General features: G+C 35.1%; 3 protein-coding genes across 5 annotated transcripts; 2 read left to right on the top strand and 1 right to left on the bottom strand.

Moving 5' to 3' along the window:
* Nucleotides 1-7712: 7712 nt before the first annotated feature.
* Nucleotides 7713-8715, bottom strand: LOC121985093 (hydroxyproline O-galactosyltransferase HPGT1-like). 3 transcript variants are annotated; one of them, XM_042538365.1, is made up of 5 exons: nucleotides 8458-8714; nucleotides 8246-8309; nucleotides 8078-8127; nucleotides 7856-7969; nucleotides 7713-7771 (listed from the first exon to the last, which is right to left on the bottom strand). In XM_042538365.1, the coding sequence occupies exons 1-4, from the start codon at nucleotides 8559-8561 to the stop codon at nucleotides 7885-7887; spliced, it is 303 nt and encodes a 100-aa protein (XP_042394299.1). In that variant the 5' UTR covers nucleotides 8562-8714; the 3' UTR covers nucleotides 7713-7771; nucleotides 7856-7884. The 3 variants fall into 3 exon arrangements, 1 of the variants encoding a protein (XP_042394299.1); XR_006113060.1 differs by having other exon boundaries at nucleotides 7718-7969; nucleotides 8246-8351; nucleotides 8458-8713; XR_006113061.1 differs by having other exon boundaries at nucleotides 7718-7969; nucleotides 8078-8347; nucleotides 8458-8715.
* A 158-nt stretch (nucleotides 8716-8873) lies between these two features.
* LOC121985091 lies at nucleotides 8874-11481 on the top strand. The gene is made up of 2 exons (XM_042538363.1): nucleotides 8874-9370; nucleotides 11217-11481. Exons 1-2 carry the CDS (start codon nucleotides 8991-8993, stop codon nucleotides 11320-11322), a joined length of 486 nt encoding a protein of 161 aa, XP_042394297.1. The 5' UTR covers nucleotides 8874-8990; the 3' UTR covers nucleotides 11323-11481.
* Nucleotides 11482-16194: 4713 nt separating this feature from the next.
* On the top strand, nucleotides 16195-22461 carry LOC121985089. Its single transcript, XM_042538362.1, has 2 exons — nucleotides 16195-16447; nucleotides 19979-22461. Exon 2 carries the CDS (start codon nucleotides 20246-20248, stop codon nucleotides 22217-22219), a length of 1974 nt encoding a protein of 657 aa, XP_042394296.1. The 5' UTR covers nucleotides 16195-16447; nucleotides 19979-20245; the 3' UTR covers nucleotides 22220-22461.
* The last annotated feature ends 3174 nt before the right edge of the window (nucleotides 22462-25635 follow it).

Genomic DNA, 25635 nt, shown 5'->3' with positions numbered 1-25635 from the left:
TATCGGGGAGGAAGTCTGCTCGAGGAAGGTCGAAGTTGGGTTCAGTGAGCTCAACTCCAGACGGTCGGAGAATCACCCAAAATGAAGAACTAAGAAGAGTTAACTTTTCTTGAAGGTTAACTGGTCAAGCTGACTGATGGAAGGCGCTCTCAAGGAAGATGGCGCCCTCGAAGGAGATGGAAGGCACCCTCGCGTCTTCATGAAAGGCGCTCTCAAACTGGTTGGAGGCGCCCTCAAACTGGTTGGAGGCGCCTCCAGTAATCGTTAAGCGCCTGTTTGATAGGATAAAAACTCCAACAAATAGAGGATAAACTCTATCCTCTTGGAGGCACTATGGACCTCTTTGAAGGCGCCTCCAAGCGACGAAAACCAATGACCACTTAATCTCAGGAGGCTATAAAAAACCCCCTGGTACTAGGGATTAAACCTCACTTGAACAACAACTTCTATATTCATTTTCTAACTAATATCTGAGCTTTTCAAAAAGTGTAAGAGGCTTCTCCGCCTTCAACGAAGGAGATATTTTTAGTAGAGCTTTACAACTGTCTTAGATTAATAATCACCTAAGTTGTAACCAAGTAAAAATCCTAGCCTTCTTACTTATTATTTTTATAAGTTATTTATTTTATGTTAATTGTTTTTGCTTAATTTAAATTGTGCATCCTTGCTAAGTAAAAGCAAGAGATATTTCTAACTCTGTTTTCAGGATTATCCACCCCCCTCTAGATGACCTAACGCGGACTAACAATACTTTCTCATTCCACCATCAAGATTCCTTATTTAGTGGTGCATGTCTCTTTGACTCACCGAGTACATTCTTAGCTACTATTTTCAACTTTGATACCATCTTATCTCATGTTCTATTAGAATTACCATATATTTCACCTAATGCTTGTACTCCTACCTTCTCCTTAAATATATTTTGTTTCTCATCATTTAACTTCCGTCACTTAATTCTAAGAGTCGTATATATTTTCTTTCTATTGATATTATGTTTGAAGCGTATATCCATCACTACTAACATATGTTGGGTAGTTAAATTTTCTCTAGGGATGATTTTGCAATCTTTACAAATCTTTTTATCCATAAGAAAGTCAATTTACGATTTATTATTCCAACTTTTGAACATGTTTAAGTGTTCTTTTCTTTTCTTAAAAAATATATTAGCTAATATAAGATCATATGTTATCGCAAAATCTAATATAATTTTTCCTTTTTCATTTCTCATTCTAAACTCATGACTCATGTACTGAAACACATGTGGATGTCCCGAATCACCATTTGTACTTATAATCATAACATACTCTCGATTTAACTAAGGTACTTAAGTAATTCATAACATACAGTGGAAACTAAACTAGAGGGTCTTCGGGTTATATTGCCACTATCTCGAGCTTGCTCACTTGTTAATGTCTCCTACCTCATTCGTCTTCTTACCTGAAATAGTTAAAATCTATGAGTCGAAAGACTCAGCACATTCAAACCATACTATGCATTAATTAGTTCCTATACCCATGTATCCTAATGGGAACCGTGCCTATTTAACTCTTTAAGGTATTTTCCTAGCATACGCTTACTATAGCATGAATGTAAACATACTCTTGCAAGGACATACTCATAAACATAAAGGCATAGACATGAGCATGAACATGCATGAACATAGGCATAGACATAAATGAACATAAACACGAACATGAGCATAAGCATGAGCATACATAGACATAAACGTGTGCATATATAATCATAAAGGTGGTCATGAGCATAAGGGTATAGGCATGAGTGTGAGCATACATTGCATAAGAGCATAAAGAAGAGCCTTTAAGTTTGATAAGGGTGAATATGACACACATGCGTTAACTACCATTTGAGCTCATTCCATTTAATCCATGATCATGAACTGTAGTGGTACAGTCTAGGATATCCTATAATCATACAACTGCAGCCAACATTCCTAGCATTACCGTTCATATTTGGAAGGGCCCTCCCCGGAACTCATCCCATGGCACCATCTCGTACCGTCACCACACATGCACATATACATCCCATTATCCATACAACAAGAACATACTCATTCATATCATACCTACATGAGAAGCGGTGTTATATTCATTCTATAAACATGCATTTCTTGAGAGAGCCGAGATCACTTCATGCTATAGTCATGCATCACCAAAGGAAACCAAGGCAACAACTTCTTATCACAACACCTCGACCCCTTTCCCCTAATTCGTCACAAGATTGAAACCCAAAATCAAAGGACATGGTAGCCATATTCTAAGGACATTAAGGTACACAATTAGATAAAATGCACATTTTACAATAAAAATTGAAATGTAACATGTAACATATGATGTCATCATGATATGAAGAAACTAAACTAAGCCCAAGATTTACATGTAACCTATAAAGTTATCATGATATGAAGAATGAAGAATCATAGCATAACTATACGTACATCCAAAATTTACATACCACCTACAAAGTTCTCCCGATAAAAGAGTAAGAGAAAACTTAGCATAACTCAAATCCAAAGCCTAACTATTCCATCATGGTATTCAAACATTCGAAACTTATAGATCTTACAAGGTTATCAAACATGATTACTTTTATAGCATACTACTCCCTACAAATTCGAAATTAACATATGCTTACAAAGTTATCAAACATCAGTAATTTCCATATCATGTTAAACTCTAAGGATCCGAAGCTAACATGAAATCTATAAACATTATCATGATAAGATATTAAGATGTAAGAAGAAACATAAACATAACCCTAATCCTATAATCCAAAATTTACCTTTATCATATTAAAGTATCATAATAATACGTAAGAAGAAACATGAACATAAAATTAAACCTAAATACAAGTATACAAATTCATAACATACGCTTAAGCATAGATTTAAACATAGTCCAACATAAACATAGCATGAACATACATCAACATAAGCATGGAAATCAACTAGAGCATCAAGAAATGGCTACTTGGATCCGAAACTTACCTCTATCATATGAACGAAAACACAAAAGTACGAAGTTAAATTTCCGAAAGCATACATATAGTATACTAAATTACCATGATGTGAAGCAAGAGTAAACACATGCATACTAAACTAAATCTCCGAAAACATACATATAGTCTACTAAATTACCATGATGTGAAGCAAGAGTAAACACAAGCATACTAAACTAAATTTCCGAAATCATACATATAACCTATAAGGTTTCCATGCTAGGAAATAAAAAGAACATGAGCACCACTAAACGTATTCCGAATGCTAACATGTAACCTATAAAAAGTCATCATGCTAGGAAATAAAGAACATGAGCACAACTAAATGTATTCCGAAATCCCACATGTAACCTATAAAATTATTATGCTAAGAAATAAAAAGAGTATGAGCACAATTAAATCCAATCCGAAACCTACATAGAGCATATAAGCTAATCTTGATAAAAAAAAACAAGTAGAAACATAAACACCAATGCAACTATCTTAATTCCAAAACCTACCATGGTATTTAAACGTAAATGAATTTAAGGGAACTAATTAAAGCATAAGAAAGTATAGAACATGCAAAAATTCCTAACTTAAAGAATCACTCATAGAAACCATCTACCAAAATAATTGTGCCACTTCATGATAACTAACCTTCAAAACAAAAATTAACCACCTCTAAAAATCCGAACCACACATGACACAAAGAAATCCTATACTTGTTCAATTCTTTATCTTATGGTAACCCAATTCCTAAGAACCAACCTCACATACCCTCCAAAGGTATCACAATAAAGAGGATTTCATGACATGGAAACTCATAAATCCGACACTAACCCCTCATAGGGTTCTCCAAACATAATGATTTCATGACCTCCTAAAACCCTCAAACCGAACTACAAGAGAAACTACCCATGCATGAATTTAAGGAACTAATACAACATAGTATGAGAAGAACATGCCTTCAACTCCTTGCTGCTAGGCCTCTTTTTCTTCTTCTCCCCTTGTAGCTTGGAATGGTGGTGGCGGAGATTAGGGTCGGCGGTGGTGAGGTTAGGGGTTTGGGGGAGGTGGCGGAAAAGAATACAAAAATAAGAGTAAGGCTTCCCTAAGGGTGTATATATATCTTGGTGGCGCTAAGTCTATCACATAATTAATTCCATACCAATCTTTCCACGATTAGATAATTAAGTATTTGGAAACAAAAATCACAATTAAACATTTTACCAAGTCATGAATGAGTCTTTTTAATTTATACCTTAAATAAATTTGCTACATAACATATATATGTATATTTTCTTTATATGCCTTATCCTTTCCCAATCTAATTTGTACAAGATAAATATGACATTCGGATCTATATATATATATATATATATATATATATATATATATATATATAAATTTCTTGCATAAAATTTATGTCCACACGTCATATAAATTTTAAACTTGCCAAATCCTTTACACACTAAGTCATGTATAAATTTATTTCCAACTCTACTTTATTCGAGAATCAAATAATTCATTATCATATATTTTAATTCCTATCCGTGCCTAAATTAGTCTTGTCATATATTTATTTCCAATTCTACCTTAGCCGAGACTTCTAGATTAGGCACCTTATATTTGGTATCAAATAACTTTATATATATATATATATATATATATTGGTTCCCGACTTCCCCTTATCATTTGAAAGGTTCATGTATTTATTTTATACCCATCAAGTTGTACAAATTTATAATTTATATTACCAGACATTTAATTTTTATAAATTTTATGCATATTTAAGTCATGCAATTTATTTAAGTTCGGATATACTATAACTTATTTGATTAAACATAATTAAAACTCCATTCTAATTAAATCTGAACTAATTAAAGAAATATTTTTAATTAAAGCAATTGGTTTAGGACATTACATCTACCCTCTCATATTCCTCATTTTTCACTCCGACATGTCAATTTAAATCACCTTCTATTAAAATCATTTCATTTGACGGAATATTTTGTAATACTTCATCTAAGTTATCCAAAAAAAACTTTGATTTGATAGCTTCATCTAATCCTACTTGCAGTGCATATACGCTAATTATGTTCATAGTTTCTTTCATCACTATTATTTTAAGGGTTATAATTCGATCTTCTTTTCTAACTACTCCTACAACTTCATCCTTTAATGAACTATCTACAACAAACCCACTCCATTTCTTGCTTTACTTTTTCCTATGTACCATAACTTAAAATCCGAGTTCTCTATCATCTTTATCTTCTCGCCTACCCATTTTGTCTCTTGTACATACAAAATACTAATTCTTCTAATCATCGTATCTACTACCTCCATTGATTTACGAGTGAGGGTTTCTATATTCCATATTCCAAATCTTAGACTATTAGTTTTCATATCATATTTGTTCTTATCCAACCTATAGTGTGAGAACTCTTTCTTATTTAACACTACACCCAAGTTCTCATGCAGATGTAGCGGTCCTTGCCGATTAGTTACAGTCGGACCATGTAGCGCAAACTCTTGCATATTTAACACTACACTCGAGTTTTGGGGATGTAGCGGTCCTTGTCAAGACGTTACAGTCGGACCCTGCAACGTGTTCCTTCCGGGGAACAATCTAGCATTAGCACAATAGTTTAATAGATCCATTCTTGAACATTTGTCATAGTTTTAACGCTGGTTGACAACTTAACGCAACCCTCCTCCTTTATCCGGGCTTGGGAACGGCCATGACTGGTTCGTCATGGGCAGAGTTTTTTCTAAGCAACCAAAGGAAATTAGTATATTTGGCAAGCAGCTGCAGGATCCTTGGTTTCACCATTTCATTAACTATGAAACTGATTTCATATGCATCTGATAGCGTATAAAAGCAAACATATGTCACAGTGTATAATACCACAGGGAAGAACTAAAGCATCCTTAAAAAAACAGATAAAGTCCAACTTATTTTTAGAAGAGTAGAATTTCTAGTTTCTTTTAACTGAGTCACTAAGAATACAGAAATTGTGCTGCATAAAGCTTAATATCATCCTTAGTTTTTTGCTTCCTCTCCATGAACTTTAAATATGGTGCTAATATTACATCACAGGATTCATTTTACAATTGTATTTGAACTGATATATATCTTAACAATTATAAATGTAAAAGAATATTCTAGTCAGAAATACAATGCAACATAAAAAGCACATTTGAATTGCACAAACAAGTATAGCTAAGGAAAATACTCAGATATGAACCTGAAAATGCAGTTTAAACGTACAAGTATGATGAAATCTTTTGTCTTCCAATTTTCATTGTCAATCTCTCTATCTGCACTATCTCCACGATTTGCACTGTGGAAGAGTAAAACTATCCAAATGTCAAAAACACATCAAATGTGGTTATGTTCTATTGTCAGCGACTCAAATTTACCTACTCCCTATAACAAATCGTGCTACCACACCTTTTTCTAATTCCAATTTTTTCATTGCTGCACCTGAGAACATATAGAATAAGATACTCAGAACTGGAAATATCTAAACTTAGCAGAAATCAGCAATTTAACATCCTAAAATCTTGATGAATTCTCTGAAATAGTCTTGAACGTTCTGTTCATTAGGAGGAATGAAAGAAGAATTCATACTTCATGTAAAATCCTTTTACGGACTGTTTCCACACTAATACTTCTGAAAACATTATAATAATATAATTTTTATCCAAGACAATAATGCCAACAATAATCAAACTATAACTGGATATGATTAAAGAATTTATGACAGGTTATACATTTCATCAATTCAATGAAGAGGTATAGAAAGAATAGAGAAGATTGTACTGCAAGTCTGCACCAGTTGAAAGCCATGACTTTCGAACTGCATCCCTATGTTTTTTCCGTTCAAATCCTGTAGCTATTCCTATAACAACCAGAAGTCTTTGTTGGTGCAGCGGAGGCCGGCAAGAGGGGGGTGAATTGCCTGAAAAATAAAAACTATACCCTCCTCGTGCTTTCAACTCAAAAATGCAATAGCAATAATAAAATAACTGAAATAAAGAAATAGAAATAAAACAAAGACTCGGCAGTTAACCTGGTTACAACCAAGAAGGTTGTTAATCCAGGGCGATGAAAAGCGCACTAGAAAAAAGTCTCCTTTACTGAAGGCGGAGAAGCCTTTTACACTCTAACAGCTCAGAACTATTACTAAAAATGAATACAGAGTTGATTGAACAATTGATATCTAATTCCTAGGTCCAGGGGTCCTTTTATAGGCCCTGGAAACTCTATCTCGTAGGTCTAAGGCGCCTCCAACAGAGGTCCAAGGCGCCTCCAATGAGTTGTTCGGATAGAACTCTATCCGAACCTCAACGGTCATTTTGACCTGGCTCAACAATGAAGGCGCTTTCAATGTTGAAGGCGCCTTCAATGCATGTTTAAGGCGCCTTCAAGGTTCCTGCTATAAATACCTTCCTGCTTGCATGGTATAAACAATTTCCAGCCTCTTTTGACTCCTTTTCTTCTTCGCTTTGACTTCCGAAGCTCCATTTGTTTGGGTGATTTCGATCAACTGAAATAGGGTTCACCCGAACCCAATTCCCGGCCTTCTCCTCGAGCAGCCTTCCTCCCCGACTTAACGTCCCTCGAACGCCGCGCACGTTCTTCTCGCCCATCGGTGTACTCTTCCGCAGCTCTCTCGTCCTTCGGACAAACCGAGCTCATCGGCTCCCTTCCCGTGCCATCCTTCTCGCTAGCTACATCTTCCGCTCAACTTCCTGCGCTCCTAAGCTCCTGCACACTCAGACACAGGGATCAAACACAAAGCAGGACCTAACCAATTTGGTTGATCACATCAAAATAATTACGGGGTCTAACAGTCTTTTCTTTGAAAAAGTCCCGTTGGTCTATGAAGAGTACTCTCCAACAAACCCTTTGTGTCTTGCCGCAGCAAGCTCTATCTCTAGAGCCGCTAGTTTTTTGTGTTGTTGCCTAAACAGCAAAAAAAAAAAAAAAAAAAAACATCTTAAGCCACCCTTTATCCCTGCTACCCAAGAGAGAGACTCCAATCAACGAAAAAGGAATCTGAAAGCCAGTCACCTGCAGTCTACCAACTTCAGCGTCTCATCAACTGATATAGCAGATTTTCCCTAAATTTTGTCGCACTTCAGCTCAAACGGAATACGATAGTGGGAAAATTTGAAAACGACAACGCTATTCACTTTACAGAAGTTGATGAAGATTCACAAAACAAAACCTAAAAAGAACCTGGCCAATCCTTCGACCCAGTTCCTCAATGAGATAACCCCTTCTCTGTGCGTCCTGCCATAGGCTGGATAAAAAAAAAAAAATGGTTCGACGTCACCATTTCTGGCTGCCAATAAACGCCAAAAAAAAAATCAATTAAAAAGAATTTAAAAAAAAAAGAATCAAGGAGAAAATGCATCGAATGTAAAGGAACGGATCGAGAAGGTACAGACCGGCCGGCAACATAGAAGGAAGCCATGGTGGCGATCATTGTGAGCATGACGGCGGATATCCGGGAGTTGGGCAGTGGGCGGGAACCAGATCCCCGGATCTGCATCGTCTCTTCTGCTGCTGCCGCCGCCGCCGCCCGATCAACACGTCTCTAACCTCGTCTTCTTCTTTCTTCTTCTCCTTCTTGGTACTCCGCTGCGATCAACACGATTATGAGGCTCGTTTTACGTTTTTCACAAGGTAAAATTTTTAAAAATGCAAAAATGCGAACTTTCAACGTTTTCACTTTAGCAGGATAAAATTTTTAAAAATATTAAATTTCAGGGAGATTTATAAATATGATATTATATTATATTAAAAATATAATATAATATAATATTTAGATATATAAATGATTATTCAGATATGCATAAATTACAAAATCGACGATAAAATGTGTCGAAGAGCCACAGCGGCAGCCAATCTTTCCCCATATCCAATTCGATTTCCTCGTCGCCGGTGAAATATATCCAATTACGGTCGCATCGACGCAACAATGTCCGCCGGTCTTCTCTCCCGATCCATCACGCGTCCTATCGCCTTCTCCTTATCACTTCGCCTTTCTCCCGTTATCCGCCCGCCTGCTGTCCAAACCCTAACGCCCTCGCTGAGGAATAGGCGGCGCCGCCGGAGGGACGGGCTTATGACGGCCGCTTCCGCGTCGTTCTCTGCTTCTGCGACGGAAGAGGATGAGGAATGGCTCAAGAAGCTTCCAGACAAAAAAAAGCCGCTCTACGCCCACAGCCTCCCCTGCATCGAGGCCTGGCTCAGGAAGTTGGGTTTCCGCCAGAGCCAAGACGAACGGGCTGTATGGCTAGTCGAGAAGACCGGCTGGCACGCTCAGCTCTCCCTCGACGTCACCGATCTCTACATTAGGTTAGTACTTCGATGAATTCTTTTTTTCTTCATTGCTGCTCTTCGCTAGTAGTGCTACTAGTGATTCCAAGGGAGATATATCCTGTTTGAATATTTAACTTGATCCCTCTGTTTGTTAAATGAAGTTTTTTTTCCCTACCTTGATCACATTTGGCTGCATAATTTATGTGGCTCATTCTTTATGCAATCGGATAACTGTATTGGTTGATGATACAAAACCAGAGTGGTATTCTTTCTTCTAAAATAACAAGATCATATTTCTTCTGGGATAATGAAGTGGTTTTGATTAAAATGTTTTGCATCAACCATATTTACAAAATGGCACACTAATGATTTCAACGGGGAACCTGGTGCTGTAGCTTGTGTTGTGGGATTTGGTAGAAGTATAATAGACTAAACAAATAGGCAAACAGTACTGATAGCTGGAATAGTTTTGCCCCCAAGAGTTTCATGGTTCGAGTGTTAAAATAGATATAACCTAGGAGTTGAGATATGAAGGTAATCTAGTGTAAAAATCGTCTTTTATAATGTGGTGTCTTGATAAAATACTAAATTCCATGAAATTGCAATAGGAGTTTTCATTTTATAAGCTATGTCATAGTGAGTTTTTGGTTGCTTATATGGATTTTACTCCACCATTAAACTCTGCACAATATTATATCACTAGCAAAATCCAATTTCTTATTGGTTTAAATCATGTTAACTAGATTTTATTAATTCAAATCACCTATGCAGAGTTTATTGCTCATCTTTGAATATATTCATACAAACTAAATCTATTTTATCTCCTTATATAGATGCTAATTAAACTACTTCAAGATTGTAGTATTTCTTGAACTTTTCTTTTCTAATAATCTCACAAAATTCCATCTATAATATGGAGTAGCAGGATTGATTTGTAACGCCACTCTTCTAAACTGCATGATTCTCTCAAACATCCAAAAAGAGTGTGATTCATCTAACAATTGGATTGGCATGTGAATGCAATTTGACAATTTGTAGAGCAGGATCTTCACATAGCTTGGTGGTTGCAAATTCTTGTCCAATCCCCTCCCAATTTATTTCCTTCGAATCAAGCAAACAAGTTCTGGTGAACAACCTCCATATTTAATTGAAAATTTTATGAGCATAGCCAATTTCTTTTTGGATGAGAGTTACAAATAGCTTATGTGTCCTACCAATGAAAATAATGTTTTTTTCCTATTTGATATAAAAAGGAGGTTAATCTCTTTCTTGCTTATGCAAGGGTCTGACTGTTGTTATTGACAAATCAATTACCAAATAGGTGGTAAGTTGAGGTATTACTTTAGGATGAATTTGATCGCTCATACATGCGATGCTGATTCCCATGAATTTTGTTGCTTTATTCAATCTTAGGTATATGATTAAGTCACAAGGGGGAGAAAGTCTACTTTTTATCAGGTGTCTCCATGGAATTTTTGCACTTGCACTAAGTTGACAATGTGTCTTCCACTGCAATTATAAGTCCTAATTTTGAGCAAATAAAGTGGACTCGCTTTAGACCAAAAATTTTGTGGAGCTATTTCTCTGAGTTGAATGGCAAAAAAGTTATGTTTGCATGCTTTGATTCCTTCTACATCTTCACTTTCATATGTTCTCTTTATCTCTCCTTTGGGTATCTTTCGTTTTGTCAATCCAACAGTAGAGCCATCCAAATCATAGCCCAGTAAATATTCACGAGGATAAACATCTTTCCCTTGCCTGGTGTGATAATTTTATTCCCTTCTCAGTCTCTGTTTAATGATAATCAGATCCTGCAATCTATTCCTTCCTACACTGAAAAATCCAACTAAAATTAAATGTACCATTCCATATTTCATCTCAGGTATCTGAAAAATGGGCCAGGAAATCTCGAGAAGGATATCGAGAGAAGATTTAGTTATGCTTTGAGTCGGGAGGATATCGAAAATGCTATACTTGGCGGACCTTGAAATACATGGAGATGCCAAGTTTAGCCACTGATGGATTAGTTTGCAACTTAGATTAGTTCTAGATGATCAACTGTATACGCTGTATTGTAAGTTGGCATGAGACTTTGTAGCATTTTCAATTATTGTTATTGGCTCCACATTGTGTGATTGTATGCCTAATTACTACTATGTAATTGGCTTAAACCCTATACGTTTAATGTACATCATCACCAACAAAAAGTATTTGAAGCACAAAATGGAATACATATATCATTTAGGTTAATTTTAATATAATTTAATATGAAATATTATTTATCTGCTTAAGTAATTATCATCCAGATTAATTTTGACCTTATCTCAAACATTGTTTATCAACTCTTTGTTTGGATGCTATTTTACTTGATGTCTTAGTGCAAAGCACTGATTCTTTGCATCTGTTCTGAGTCTTCTCACATTGAACATAGAGGGAATTCTGATTATGACGCGCACATTCTCTGGCGCATTAGCAGTTTAGTGCTTACTGTAATGCTTTTGTTTTTCTATTTAAAATAAAAAAAAATTGTTTGATAGAATTTGTTGTTTAATAAATTGTTTTTTAGAATTAGGCTATTAAATGTATTGTATCAGTTAAAATAGGAGGGAAAGTTAAGAGAACCCCTTGGTTTAAAAAATACTAAACAAACGTCCCTCTTTATAAATGTATCAAAAAAGACAAGTGCACTTTGCCGAACAGCATAAGAAAGTTTGTTATTATATTAACCTTTCAAGTATCCAACTTTCATAATTATTAAAAACGTATATCACATCCCCGATATATCCCTCTCCGGCCTTTCACCCCTCTGAAAAAAAATTATTACTTTCAATTTATATTGTTAAATTTAGATGTGAGGGGATGAATAGATCTAGAGAATTTTGAATTCTTGCAAGCCTTCTTAAGGTATCATTAAGGCCAATGAAATTTTAATTTTATAAAGGTTTGATAAAATTTATTACAAATTCATTATAAGATCTAAGATAATGATATTCATTGATTAATATCATTAATGAATTTTTGTAACTACTCTTGTTCAAAAAAAATATCAAACTTTTGATTTTAGAATGATGTGGAGAATGGCATGGGTCCATCGATTAATTTCGTTGATAAAATTAGTTGATAGACTTAGATAATTTTGAATTATTTCATATCAAAATCAATATACTCATGTAAATCTCTTTAATGTGTTTATGTAATCGAATCTGAATTCGACAACATAAATTAAAAAGAGTAAATTTTTAAATTTGTAAATTGTAAATTTATTATAAGACCTAGGATAATAATACTTACAAATTAACACCATCCATTCCTTCTGATTTTAAAAATATTAACTTTTTAAATTTTTGAATAGTATAGATATATACATCAATTTCAAAATCAATGTAATTGTGTAATATATATATATATATATATATATATATATATATATATATATATATATATATATATATATATATATATATATATATATATATATATATATATATATATATATATTATAAAATATTAAAAATAAAAAAGAATAATTATAAAAAAAATGATGAAAAAAGCTTTTTAGTCGGACTAGTTATTTTGATTGATCGCATTATTTAGATTCAGTTTTTAATTTTCAGATTGAGTTTGAATTCGGGGATTTGTTTATAATATTTTTGTTTCGATTCTATCCGAATTCGCCCTTTTAAAAATTAGTTACGAAGAACAAGTAATAACTACTATATTAAGGGCATCTTCAATGCAAGATTTTTAAAGAGATTTGAAAAATAAAAAAATTGAATAATTTTTTTTTAATTATTATGGATGCAAGGCTTGAACTTTGTATTTTAAGAACAGTAGTAAAATTTTTAAGCTATTTTTTTCTTTGAAATTTATGCAATGTACATGTAGTCATGTAATTATATGTTATTAATTAGACCATTTAAAAAGTATTTAGAACTTTTTAAAACTCTAAGGGCATCTCGTTAGAGTTCTACAAAAACTTTTTTTTATTATTTCAATATGTCACATCATATCACATCAATATTTTAAAAAATTATTGAAATAACTCCAATAATTAAAGTTCTAAAAAGTTCTAAATAATTTTTAAGTGGTCTAATTAATAACATGTAATTGTATGACTATATCAATTTTAGAGAAAAAAATAGTTTTAAAATTTTACTACTGCTCTTAAAATATAAAGCTTAAACCTTACCTCCATAATAATTAAAACTTTTTTGTTCAGATTTTTTATTTTTTAAATTTTTTTAAAAAGTTTACAGTGAAGATGTCTTAATTATTAGAGTTGTTTCAATTAATTTTTAGAAGGTTAATGTGGCATGGTTTGACATATCGAAATAAAAAAAATTATAAAATTTTAATACGGTTCGGTAAAATACCGAAAAGGCAAATTCGCGACGTACCCGACCCGGACCGCCACGTGCCTAAGCGGCGGCAAACCCTCCGTAACGTTCCGCGGTGCCGCCGCATCCTCCGCCTGCCTTTTCCCACGCGAGTGGGCCCCGCTACCGTAGGTTTCCGGGAAACATCTCCCTGTTGCGTGCGCGTGCGCGTGCGCGTGCCCTCAAGTCTCAGCCCAAAGTGCCTGCATATTTTTATTGGAGCATTTCAATTTGCCCCTGTGTTTATTGATTTTCTCATGTCACTTTAAAAGTCTTTTGGAAAAATTTATAATTATCTTCTAAATTTATAATAGTCAAAGCTGATTTTGTTTCTCTCATGAATCCTTCCTAGGTCATTTCCATAAAATCTAACCGTCCAATGATTAGGAGATGAAATATAGTTTTTCCTGAGGCACGTGGCCGCTTATCTTAAGAGACCTGTTTTTTTCACCTCCCTAATATTTTTACCTCTCCGATCCCATCTTGAAATTTACTCTTATACCCTTTTATCAATTTTATTTTTTTTATCAATCAGCGTTAAAAAAATCAAAAAAAACAAAAGATTATTTTTTTTATATTTTTTATTATACATTTGTATTTTTTTTAATAGTAGATTATATATATGAAATTAATACAAATAATATACAATTTAAAATTAAATCAAAATAAAAACAAAATTGATTAAATATAAAATAAAAATAAAAGCTTATATATATAAAAATTTGATGAAAAATCATAAATAAAATTGTTTAATAAAAAAAAAAAGTATAAAGGCCATTAGAAATGAGGGTACTGTCAAATTTATTTGTCTTAAATCCTAGCAACAAAAATATGCTACAGATGTATTTCATATATATTTATTTTTCATATGTATTTATTTATGTATTACGTATTATGTAATGTACTTTTTTAGGTTTTTTTTTGGGGTTGACCAATAACTAATAAGACTAGTGCCAAAGGATAAAAATAGGGCGTCGGCAAACAGTAAGGCAGCGGGTTTTGGTCCCGTTATTCGGCAGGGGGAGAAATAATTAGAATCGGATCCTCTGTCCTTAATTTTTTTTTGTTCCCGTGTCCCGCTCTTCGCCTCCAGTCCACCATCGACGGGCTTCGGCTGTCGCCCCAATTATGACTATATCCTAGGGGGAAGGTGAATACAGGGGGTTGTCACCCGTGTGGTCGACGTTGGAATCCAGCCGAATCTGAATAGAGACTTAGATTGACGGCGAAGGAAAATCTGCTCACACCGGTCAGATTTTGACGCCGATCATGCTAGTGTCGACTCCCTGCGTTCGCCTTCCCCCTAGGATATAATTTTGATCGGAACGACAGCCGGAGGGTACTAGCGGTGGCCTGAGGCAACGAGTAAAACACAAGGATAAGTGATATTGGGGATAGATGATTCGATCTCTTGTAATCTTTTATTTTTTTAATATTAGATTTTAGGAATTATTAGTTGTAAAAATTTTGAAAGTCTAAAAATTATATATAAAAAAACTGCTGAAAAAATAAAAAAAAAATTGATTAGCAAATTAAAACTAAAGAAAAAAAGTAAATAAAAAAATAAAGTTAAAGAGTTATAATAAAATAATTTGTTATTTTAAAGAGAGGGGAAAAGGGGGGAGAGAGAGAGGAGGTGTTATGAGAGGGGTGGGAAAAACAATTTACTTATCTTAATTAAATTAGGTAAACAAGTAAAAGGGCATCCTTAAATATTATTTTATATAAATAAATTAATTATTACACATAACAAATAGAAGGATCTCTTTGTTACCACATACTAAAATAAATTATTTTTTATTTAACTTTATAAATTACACCTCATGCAACGTGAGTATCTAAATTTTATTTTAATTTTTTTTTTTACTTAATACTATAACTCACCCGTAAATTTTGACAATAAAATTCTAAATGACATAACTATAAGTAAAAAAATTTGCTGACATTATATATATATATATATATATATATATATATATATATATATATATATATATATATATATATATATATATATAAAAGACTATATGTATATATATGTATAGTATTAATAAATTGAATCAGTTAGTAATTAATATATTAAATAAAAATATTTTGAGATGAAAAATATAATAGTATAATATTTTAATATATTTTTTTAAAAAAAGAAAGATGTCCTTCTAATTATTGCCTGTTTAAATTTATATTTAAATCATAAAACTATCAAGACATCCTAAAAGTTTTCGTATCTTTATTTTCACATTTAATCACTAACATTGTTAATTTATACGTACGTTACACTATTTTAAAATGATAATAATTATAATATAAAACAATTTACATTTGGTAATTTTTAAAATTTTAGAAAATAATTTAGAAAAGAGTTAAAGAGAAAGAGACAAAAGCAGTTCACTTAAAATCATTTATCAAATTCCGAGGGTCGACATGAAAAATTCATCTTTCTTGATTTTAATATTTATAAAATTGATTAAAGCTTCCGTTCTCTACTTCTCTTTCTGGATTGTGACTCGGCTTAGAAAGCGTTGAGTTCGTTCTTCTCCCCGCGTGTTTCCGCTCTCCGCGTCTCAAAAGAATCCAAAAACAAAAAGGTAACTAAACCCTAGTTCTTCATCCGCGGCTGCTCCAAGATCTCGGTCTGCTCGATTTATCGTGTTGGGAGTTTAAGAACCGCCGATTGCCGTTCTTCGTCTACTCTGCTTTCATCGAAGAGGAGCAGAGCGAATCTTCTCATACTCAGGTATCTTATACCTCCAGCCAGAGTTTTTGAACGATTTAGATTGTTATTTATTTCCCTCCGTTCATCGGAAAAAAGTTTCGATTTTGAACTCGTTCCTTTCTTCGTTGATCTGGTTTCGTTCTGATTTAGTTTACTTTTCGTTGAAGAATCCTCTTTTAGTCTTGCTCATGACACATGATGAATTATATTGCGTATGTTTTTTTTTAGCTTCTGATTTCTGTGAATTTATTGCCCGGATAAGTCACTGAATGAAAAAGGGGGATTTTTTTCTTCGAGAATTTTGTAGCGGCAAGTTGATTTGGCTGTTTCCTGGCCCTAGTGACCTTTTATACGCTGTTGAAGACATATCGATTGCTTCAAATCTGGAAATTTTAGTTTGACTGGACTATTATTCCACCTTGGTTCGTTTCTCCTTATGTGCTTGCTAGGGACAAGTTTTTCTTTTAATCCATAAACAGATACAATTATTTTTCTGATTTGTTTGTCTTGTTGAGCGTCAAGTTAAACAACAACGAATTTACTGAAATTAGATTTCACGGGAATAATTCTGAAAATCACAGTGGGACACAAGAGCACTTGTCAGCCTTTCTCAGGATCCCTGGATTATTCTTTATTAGAGAAACTAATCTCTTTCGTGCTCTGATCTCTTAGATTAGATGTGTATTATATTCATACCTGATCGGTGCTCTGATCTCTTAATTTAGATGTGTGCTCTGATATCTTATGTGTATCATCGTTGCTTGTTGCCTGTCTTTTCCTTTTAATTTTCATCATCTTATTTTGACGTTTATATAGTCTTCCACTCTTAGTTGGTTCAGGTGTCTTCCTTAAATCTTCTAGCCTGTTCTAGTGTTATTTCTTCTTTTCAGACGGTGATCTAAAGTTTACATAGACATAGTTTTGTGCTGCCGTGTTTTGTTTGTTTGCGTGCCTTCACTGGAATTTTTGTTGTTAAATATGTAAATCTTTCTGCTTTATTACGAAATATCTCCTAACAGCCTAACACTTAAATCCATGTAGTAGGTTGATCTATATCTCAATCTTATTAAATTTTCTTTCAGCTTAAGGGGACACGACAATAACACAGTAGTCTAGAAACTTCTCTCCACTTTGACCACTAATTCTTTATGCTATGTATGATAGTCTTTATCCCTTGGACCTAGCTTACTTGATTTCATGTTCATGCACCTTAACTATTCTGTTGATTTTTTTCCTGTAACATGCTATGAATTATTATATAACTATCCAAATTTGACTTGTAATCTTGGAAGATTTGTGATTATGCAAAATATTTATTGGTTCTTTAGGATATCCTACATATATAGAACCAATATAGAGAAAGAAGTTGTAGAACAGTCTTATCACACTGTTTTCTCCGTCATGGTTATCAACTAACGGAAGTATCTAGGTGGCAACTTTGGGATACTATATGTAAATGCATTTCTAGGATCATAGTTAGGGAACATAGCTTCCTTATTTTTAATAAGAATAGTTTCTTATGTTTTCCGTGTTACGAACTGCGCAATTAATCATGCGCATTTGTCAGAAAGCCTCTTTCAAGTGATGTTGCCTAATATGATGTTCAATTTCTAACAAAGCCATTTTCTTTTTACCCCAAGTCCCTAACAAGGTAATTTTCCATACTGAGGTACTTTCAAAAGCCGAAGAATTCTTTGTTTGGCAAGATGAGTGACTTCCGTGCAACTGAATGATCACGAAAATGATGAAAAACTTACTGTATAATTTCGAGGATCATAAAACCATAAATGCTGTTATTGTACTGATGTGGATCATAAAACCATAAAACGCTGTTATTGTACTGATGATGAAAAGCTTTCATTCCTCAGGAATTTTGTTTCTGATAACATCCACTGTGCAGATTTCATACATCAACTATTATTACTGTAATGGAATGGTACTATCATCCAGTTAGTTATCTTTCTTCAGGATTTTTTTTTTAAAAAAATAGCAGTTTGAAGTTATCAACTAATTTCTAGCCTTTTTCATGTCCAACATTTTTTGGAGGCAAACAATGATTTTGAATGTAATCTGGTTCAGTTTTGACTTTATAAAACATGATGCTTTTTTATTTATACAAATCCAAAGATATTTATGTTTTTTATTTCCATTGCTTTAACTTGTCTTGTGACGAACTCTAATTTTGATTGATAAATATGATACATGATTTTGGAACTAATATTACTTTGAATTTTTAAAGAAAAAGTATACTAAAATTAAAGCCAAAGAATACTATTGTATCAATGCTATTTATGAATCACATATCCTTGGTGATTAGTTCCAAATTTGACCTCTGTAGTTATATGATTTTGGAACTAATCTTCAGTTCTCGAACATCCTTGAGAAAAAGTACATACAAAAGGAAAGCTTACTCTTCCATATGTTATTCATAAATCACGGGACAAAATTATTAACCACTTGAGCCTTGAGATTGACCGTGCTTGTACCTACCACAAGGAATTTTAGTTTACACCACATTTTTTTCTAGAGAAGTTAGTGAATGATTTCTTGAACTCAAGGGTTTTGGCGTATCTAGTACTAATTGTCCCATCTTTTGGCGGGTTTTTTTTAAACTTTATATGACAATGCTTGTTGCTGCCAAGTCATTTGACAGGTTTCTCTTTGTTTTGATCCCCCAGGAAGAGTTTGAGACTTTCAATTTAATACTTATTAGTTACACTTTTTGTTTCCTTTTCAGGCTATGCATTTATTGTAGACCATTTTTATTGGCTTGACTGATCTTAATCTGCATATAGGATTTAAAATTTTAGTTTTCCATTTTAGGATGTATTTCTTCACATATTGCTACGGTAGTGTCCTCAAGAAGTGCGGTTTGTGCTTCATGTACTCAAATCCCAAGAACAACTGATTACAATTAACTTGTCAGAGATCAGTGCTAGTACAACATGAAACATTTCCTGTTGTAGTAGTTTTTTAAACATGGACTTCTTTGTTAGTTCAATAATATATGTATTACGTTGTTATTGGTATAATCCAGCTGTCCAGGATTCTTTTTTTTTAATGTCGTTGAACTTTTGGTAGATTTTTATACCTCAAATAATGAAATAGACTTAATTTTACTGGCTTTCAATGGAAAATCATGTAATTGAAACTTTAAAGAGGGGTCTGAATAACACAATGCTTGGGTCAAGAATGACTTTGATAATTTTCATTCATTTATAACTTTTAGTAACAAGGAAGAATTGAGATCCTTTTTGTAGAGTGTATACTATTTTACAACACATGCCGGATTTTAGAAAATTGGAGCGGAAATACCTTGTAACTGAAGAATATATTACTTTTTTGCTTATCTAGATTTCAATGAATTCTTTGTGCTATTGAGATTAAATATTTTCAAATTTTGGAAATGATGATAAGACAGTAGTTTTGCTTTCTAATATTTCACTCTATTTTCCTCCCCCGTATCAGTGTTAGACCTTCACACCTATACTTTTACTGGCTTTTATATGTATGGTCCCAGCTTTCCTAAAAAATGTGTTGCTCCTATTACAGGCTTTCCTGTTGCTTAACTGCCATTGATGGCATTGTTGGCTGAAGCTCCGTGCCTGTTTGTTTGACTTGAGTGCTTATTGATCACCTTACTTTGGCACTGAGTATTACATAATGGACCGTCGTGATACATCTGGTTTTGTCAGTGGAGGTTGCAGTCCTTCATTCAAGTATTTCTTGGTAATGTTTTATTAACTTGGAGTCCTAGAAGACAGGCTGACTGGTCCTTTTCTCATCGAGTTAGGCTGATAAAGGGATTCTTTCACAATAATGGTGGCAAACAAGAGCGTGCTTTCTGTAGATTTTACAACGAACCTCCCCTCATTTGGTTTCAGCAGGTCAATGCAATTAGGAGGCCAACGCAGCACTGATGCCAAAACACCACTTGATCCCCTTTCAGATCTGCATGATTCAACTCCCAACATGGAAAGGACAACATGGGAGTTTAAGGAATTTAGTGAAATTAAAAATTCAGAATATCCCTTGCCAGGCCAATCATCAAGTTCCTCGTACGTCAGCAAGATGAGCTCGACATCTGTTTCCACTACGTCTTTGGTGCAGGAAACTGATGAAGAATCCTCCGTGAACCTAGAACTGGATATGCAGCTTCATCTTGGAAGTAGGAACAGGAACAGCTTGACTCCTGCTAAATCATCAGTTAATGATCTGAAGGCTTATCCTACTGGGCACCCGCTTGACTTGCAATTAAGTCTATCAATTGGATCTTCTGCATCTGCTTTATCCAGTGCCAGCTCAATCTCAGACCTAAAATCAAATAGCCTGAACAACTCTGCATTTGCAAAACCAGTGGTTCTGTCTGGGAATGAGGAAGGGTCGGCTGCCCATTTCCGGATATTTGGGGTGCGCCTTCAACCTTGTGCAGCCAACTTAGAAACATCTATCAGTTTTTCTTCTGCAGAGAAAGAGTGTACTCAAGCCGATTCAACTTCAATTGTTCTGAACGGGAAATCAACCACGATGCAGGCATTGAACAAACCAGTTACCTGTACTTCAGGGGCTTCAAATTTACAGAAACGCAAAAATAGAATAAATTTCTGTCAGTTCGAGGGGTGTACCAAAGGCGCAAGAGGTGCTTCTGGTTTGTGCATAGCTCATGGTGGGGGGCAGAGATGCCAGCGACTTGGCTGCCAAAAGGGAGCAGAGGGCAAGACAATGTATTGCAAAGCACATGGAGGCGGCCGTCGATGTCAACATCTTGGCTGCACAAGAAGTGCTGAAGGTCGCACAGATTACTGCATTGCTCATGGTGGTGGTCGCCGATGCAACAATCCAAGTTGTATTCGTGCTGCAAGAGGAAAATCTGGTTTATGTATCAGGCATGGCGGTGGCAAAAGGTGCCAGTGGGAGAGTTGCACAAAGAGTGCAGAAGGTTCCTCAGGCCTCTGCATTGCCCATGGTGGTGGACGGCGATGCCACGCCAAGGATTGTACAAAAGGCGCTCAAGGTAGCACACTATTCTGTAAGGCACATGGTGGTGGAAAGAGGTGTATATTTCCAGAATGTTCGAAAGGCGCTGAGGGGAGCACTTCCTTTTGTAAGGGACATGGTGGCGGTAAGCGCTGTTCATATCAGGGTGGCGGTGTGTGCCCAAAGAGCGTGCACGGTGGCACTCCATTCTGTGTAGCTCATGGTGGTGGAAAGAGGTGTGCTATCTCTGGGTGTCCTAGAAGTGCCAGAGGGCGGACTAGTTTCTGTGTTGGTCATGGTGGTGGAAAACGCTGCCATTTTAAAGGATGCGATAAAAGTGCTCAAGGAAGCACTGACTTTTGTAAAGCTCATGGAGGAGGTAGACGATGTTCATGGGGTCATCCTGGCTCGAGCTTTGGTGTTGGTGAGCCACGCTGTGATAAGCTTGCCAGAGGTAAAGTTGGTCTCTGTACTGCTCACAGTGCCCTGGTACAGGACCATTGTGTTCATGGCGGTGTTATGCTCGGGCCAATTACTATCCCATGCCCGACTCCTAGAAAACCAGAGACAATGAAGCTCGAGAACAATGACGATGATTCTGTAGGGTGCACCAATTTTGATCCAAAGAAAACAGGACATTATCTAACATCTGAATACAAGCATGAAATTTCTTTTCCGGAAGGCAGAGTGCGCGGAGCAAGTTTAGTAGCGATGCTCAAAATCAGTTCAGAGTTTGGCAATAACATTAGTGATCGAGGAACTGCAGTTACTCCGGACCAACAAACTTCGCGCACCCCAAATGCAACCTGTTTGTGATAAGCTCCCCTACTTTTTGAGTTTGCTGTATCTTCTGTCTCGTTTTGTTTGTGTTTTTTTTTTAAATTGCGATCGACTTATGAACAATCCTTTGCAACAAAATTAGGGAATATGGATTGGTAAACTATGTCAGTTGTCGTCGAGCAATAATCGACATGCTATTGTTGTGAAATTATAAGGCTCTATTGTAAATTTTATGCTACCTTTGCAGACTGATTCTGTGGCTTCAGAATTAGATTTCAGGGTTCTTGTGGTGTTGATGAAATCATACTATTCTTGTTTCCTTTTGACTTTGCAAAAACGGTATAAATTCTAGCCTTGGACTTTACTTTAAGATATCCATACCCGTTGTGGTGGAACATTTCATTCGATTTGAATTCGTTATTACCTGAACAATGAGATATGTTGCAACTTAAAACAGAGAATAATATACTGATAAATCACTGAAAAAAAAATAGGAAAAATGATATGCACAAGGAAAAAAATTCAATGAAAATCTCAAGGATAGACACATAAAATGATGGGGCTCACAAAAAGTGAAATGGTGGGCCATGACTTTATGTGTCTATCCTTGAGGTTTTCATTGAGTTTTTTCCTTGTGCATATCATTGCTCAAAAAATAGAGTAATGATACGCTGCGGGAATTAAAATCACGAAATGCTGCGGGAACGAGTCAGCCATTCCAACGTGGCTTAAAAAAAAGGCATGAACCCTTCTCATTCTTTCCACCTCATCTTGAATTTACTCTTCTCTTTACTTTTGACTAAAACCCTAAACGAGATCCACTTCCCTCCCATTTCTCCTCCACGAAGCTGCGCCTCTCCTCCGAGTTTGGCTTCTCCGCCCTCTCCTCCGATTGCTCTTCCACGCAGAAGTTGCGCCACCCCCTCCTCCTATTTCTTTTCTGCGCCGCCCTCTCCTCCGACACAGAGACTACGCCGCCCTCTCCTCCTTTCTGTCCTCTGCGCCGCCCTCTCCTCCGACACAGAAGCGTCTGCGTCGCCCTCTCCTCCGATTGCAGGCTTCGTTTTTCCAGTGTCGCCGCCCTCGTTTCCTAGGGTTTCCCCAACCCTAGGAAAGACTCGGCCAACCCGCGCCACAATCCATTTCCAAACGGTTTTGGGATCTCCTAGTGTTGATCTCCTCCTTGGAAGGACGTAAGTGATCCCAAATACTCACTACATCTTCTCTGTTTCACCCTTTTCGCCTTCTCTGTCTCAGCTAAGTTTGGCATTTCTTGCAACATATAACTTCGTCCTCTTTGAAATTCTTGCAACATATTCTTCTTGCAGCATATCATTTCTTATAACTTATCATTTCTCTTCTTTGTGCACTGTATAAAAGTTTGTTAATAGCTATTTTATTTGAATTTAGGTTGTAAAATTGTTATGGAGCAAGAACTATTAATTGAGGGTGATTTCCAAGTGTTGGGTGATTCATCAAGCTCAAACGGAGTTGATACTCCACAAGTTGGGATGTGTTTTTCAGCTGAAGAAGAAGTTCGTGATTTTTACAAATCTTATGCCCAGAGTCTTGGTTTTGGTATTTCAAAGCTGGGTTCCAAAAAAGGAGATGATGGTCAGCTGAAGTATTTTTCGTTCGGATGCTCTAAAAATGGTAAGACTGCTCCTAGAGTGAAAAATTCTTTTTATCCTAGACCCTGTAGCAAAACGGATTGCAAAGCAAAGATTAATATTACAATTCAGAATGATGGATTATGTGTCATTACGAGTATTCAACTTGAACACAATCATGCATTAAGTCCAAGGAAGTCAAGACATTTTAGATGTAATAAAGTGTTACATTCCCAAACTAAGAGGAAATTAGAGTTGAATGATCAAGCGGGAATAACTTTGAGTAAGAGTTTTCAATCATTTGTTGTTGAAGCAGGTGGCTATGAAAACTTATCGTTTGATGAGAGAAAGTGTAGAAATTATGTGGCTGAATCACGGAAATTAAGGCTTGGGAATGGTGATGCAGAAGCCTTGAATAAGTACTTTTGTCGTATGCAAAGTAGAAATTCAAATTTCTTTTATGTGATTGACGTAGATGAAGATTCTCGCATAAGAAATATATTTTGGGCTGATGCAAGATCTAGGGCTGCATGTGATTCTTTTTCTGATGTCATTACATTTGATACTACATATCTTACCAATAGTTATGATATGCCATTTGCTCCGTTTGTTGGAGTAAATCATCATGGTGAATCCATATTACTTGGTTGTGGTTTGATATCTAAAGAAGATTCTGAAACTTTCATTTGGTTATTTAAATCATGGTTGACATGCATGAGAGGACGAGCTCCACAAGCTATTATTACAGATCAATGCAAAGCCATGGAAATTGCAATTGTTGAGGTATTTCCAGACTCTCATCATCGTTTATGTCTTTGGCATATTATGAAAAAACTTCCAGCCAAGTTTAGTAGTCATGCCAACTATAAGTTGATAAAGAAAAACTTGAAGAATATTGTTTACAATTCTATGACATCTGAAGAATGTGATAGCAACTGGAAAAAATTTATCGAAGAATTTAACTTGGAGAAAAATGATTGGTTGAATTCTTTATATGAAATTCGTCATAAGTGGATGCCTGTATATGTGAAAGATAAATTTTGGGCAGGAATGTCAACAAGTCAAAGAAGTGAAAGTATGAATGCATTTTTTGATGATTATGTTCATTCAAAAACAACTTTGAAGCAGTTTATTGAACAATATGACAATGCTTTGAAAAGCAAGATTGAAAAGGAAGATAATTCTGATTTTGCGTCTTTCAATTCAATCATTCCGGTTATCAGTGGCAATCCAATTGAAAAACAATTTCAAAGTGTTTACACTAACAAAATATTCAAGTTGTTTCAAGATGAATTGCGAGGTTTAATGTTTTGTAACACTACATTTGTAAAGCAAGAAGGATCAACACTCTTTTTTGAGGTGACAGAAACTATATATGGGAAAGAGGGAGCACCTCCAAAAAATGTTTCTTTTTGGGTACAATATAGTGAGTTACAATCTCAGATGAAGTGCTTGTGTCGTCTCTTTGAGTTTCGTGGAATTGTGTGTAGACATTTGATGTCAGTTATGGTGAAAAGAAATATCACTGTAATTCCAGAAAATTTTATATTGGAACGATGGCGCAAAGACATTAAACGTGGATATCAAGGAATCACCAATATTTATGATGATTTTTATCATCATGCAGAGGAACGACAAAGATATAATAATCTTCAACCATTGTTACAAGAAGTGGGGCAGCTTGGGTCAAAAAATGATGAGAGGTGCTTTGTTTTAACAGGGATATTGAAAGAAGCAAAAAAAAGGATTATGGATATAGATATTGGTGATTCATTGGATGGTTATCAGGACAGCAATAAAATATATGAAGAATCAAGAAATGAGATCAAACAGTTTCACAGT

Source organism: Zingiber officinale, chromosome 5B (assembly GCF_018446385.1).
Source record: "Zingiber officinale cultivar Zhangliang chromosome 5B, Zo_v1.1, whole genome shotgun sequence".
Classification (NCBI taxonomy): domain Eukaryota; kingdom Viridiplantae; phylum Streptophyta; class Magnoliopsida; order Zingiberales; family Zingiberaceae; genus Zingiber; species Zingiber officinale.
Note: the sequence above shows the minus strand (reverse complement) of the source record. Positions and strands in the feature narration are given on the sequence as shown.

Coding starts and splice junctions, on each gene's coding strand:
- LOC121985093 (XM_042538365.1), bottom strand. CDS start 8,561: ATGCAGATCCGGGGATCTGGTTCCCGCCCACTGCCCAACTCCCGGATA. Junction 8,128..8,245: donor TGGGTCGAAGGATTGGCCAG/GTTCTTTTTAGG, acceptor GACAAAATTTAG/GGAAAATCTGCTATATCAGT. Junction 7,970..8,077: donor CTGAAGTTGGTAGACTGCAG/GTGACTGGCTTT, acceptor TTTGCTGTTTAG/GCAACAACACAAAAAACTAG.
- LOC121985091 (XM_042538363.1), top strand. CDS start 8,991: ATGTCCGCCGGTCTTCTCTCCCGATCCATCACGCGTCCTATCGCCTTC. Junction 9,371..11,216: donor GTCACCGATCTCTACATTAG/GTTAGTACTTCG, acceptor ATTTCATCTCAG/GTATCTGAAAAATGGGCCAG.
- LOC121985089 (XM_042538362.1), top strand. CDS start 20,246: ATGGTGGCAAACAAGAGCGTGCTTTCTGTAGATTTTACAACGAACCTC.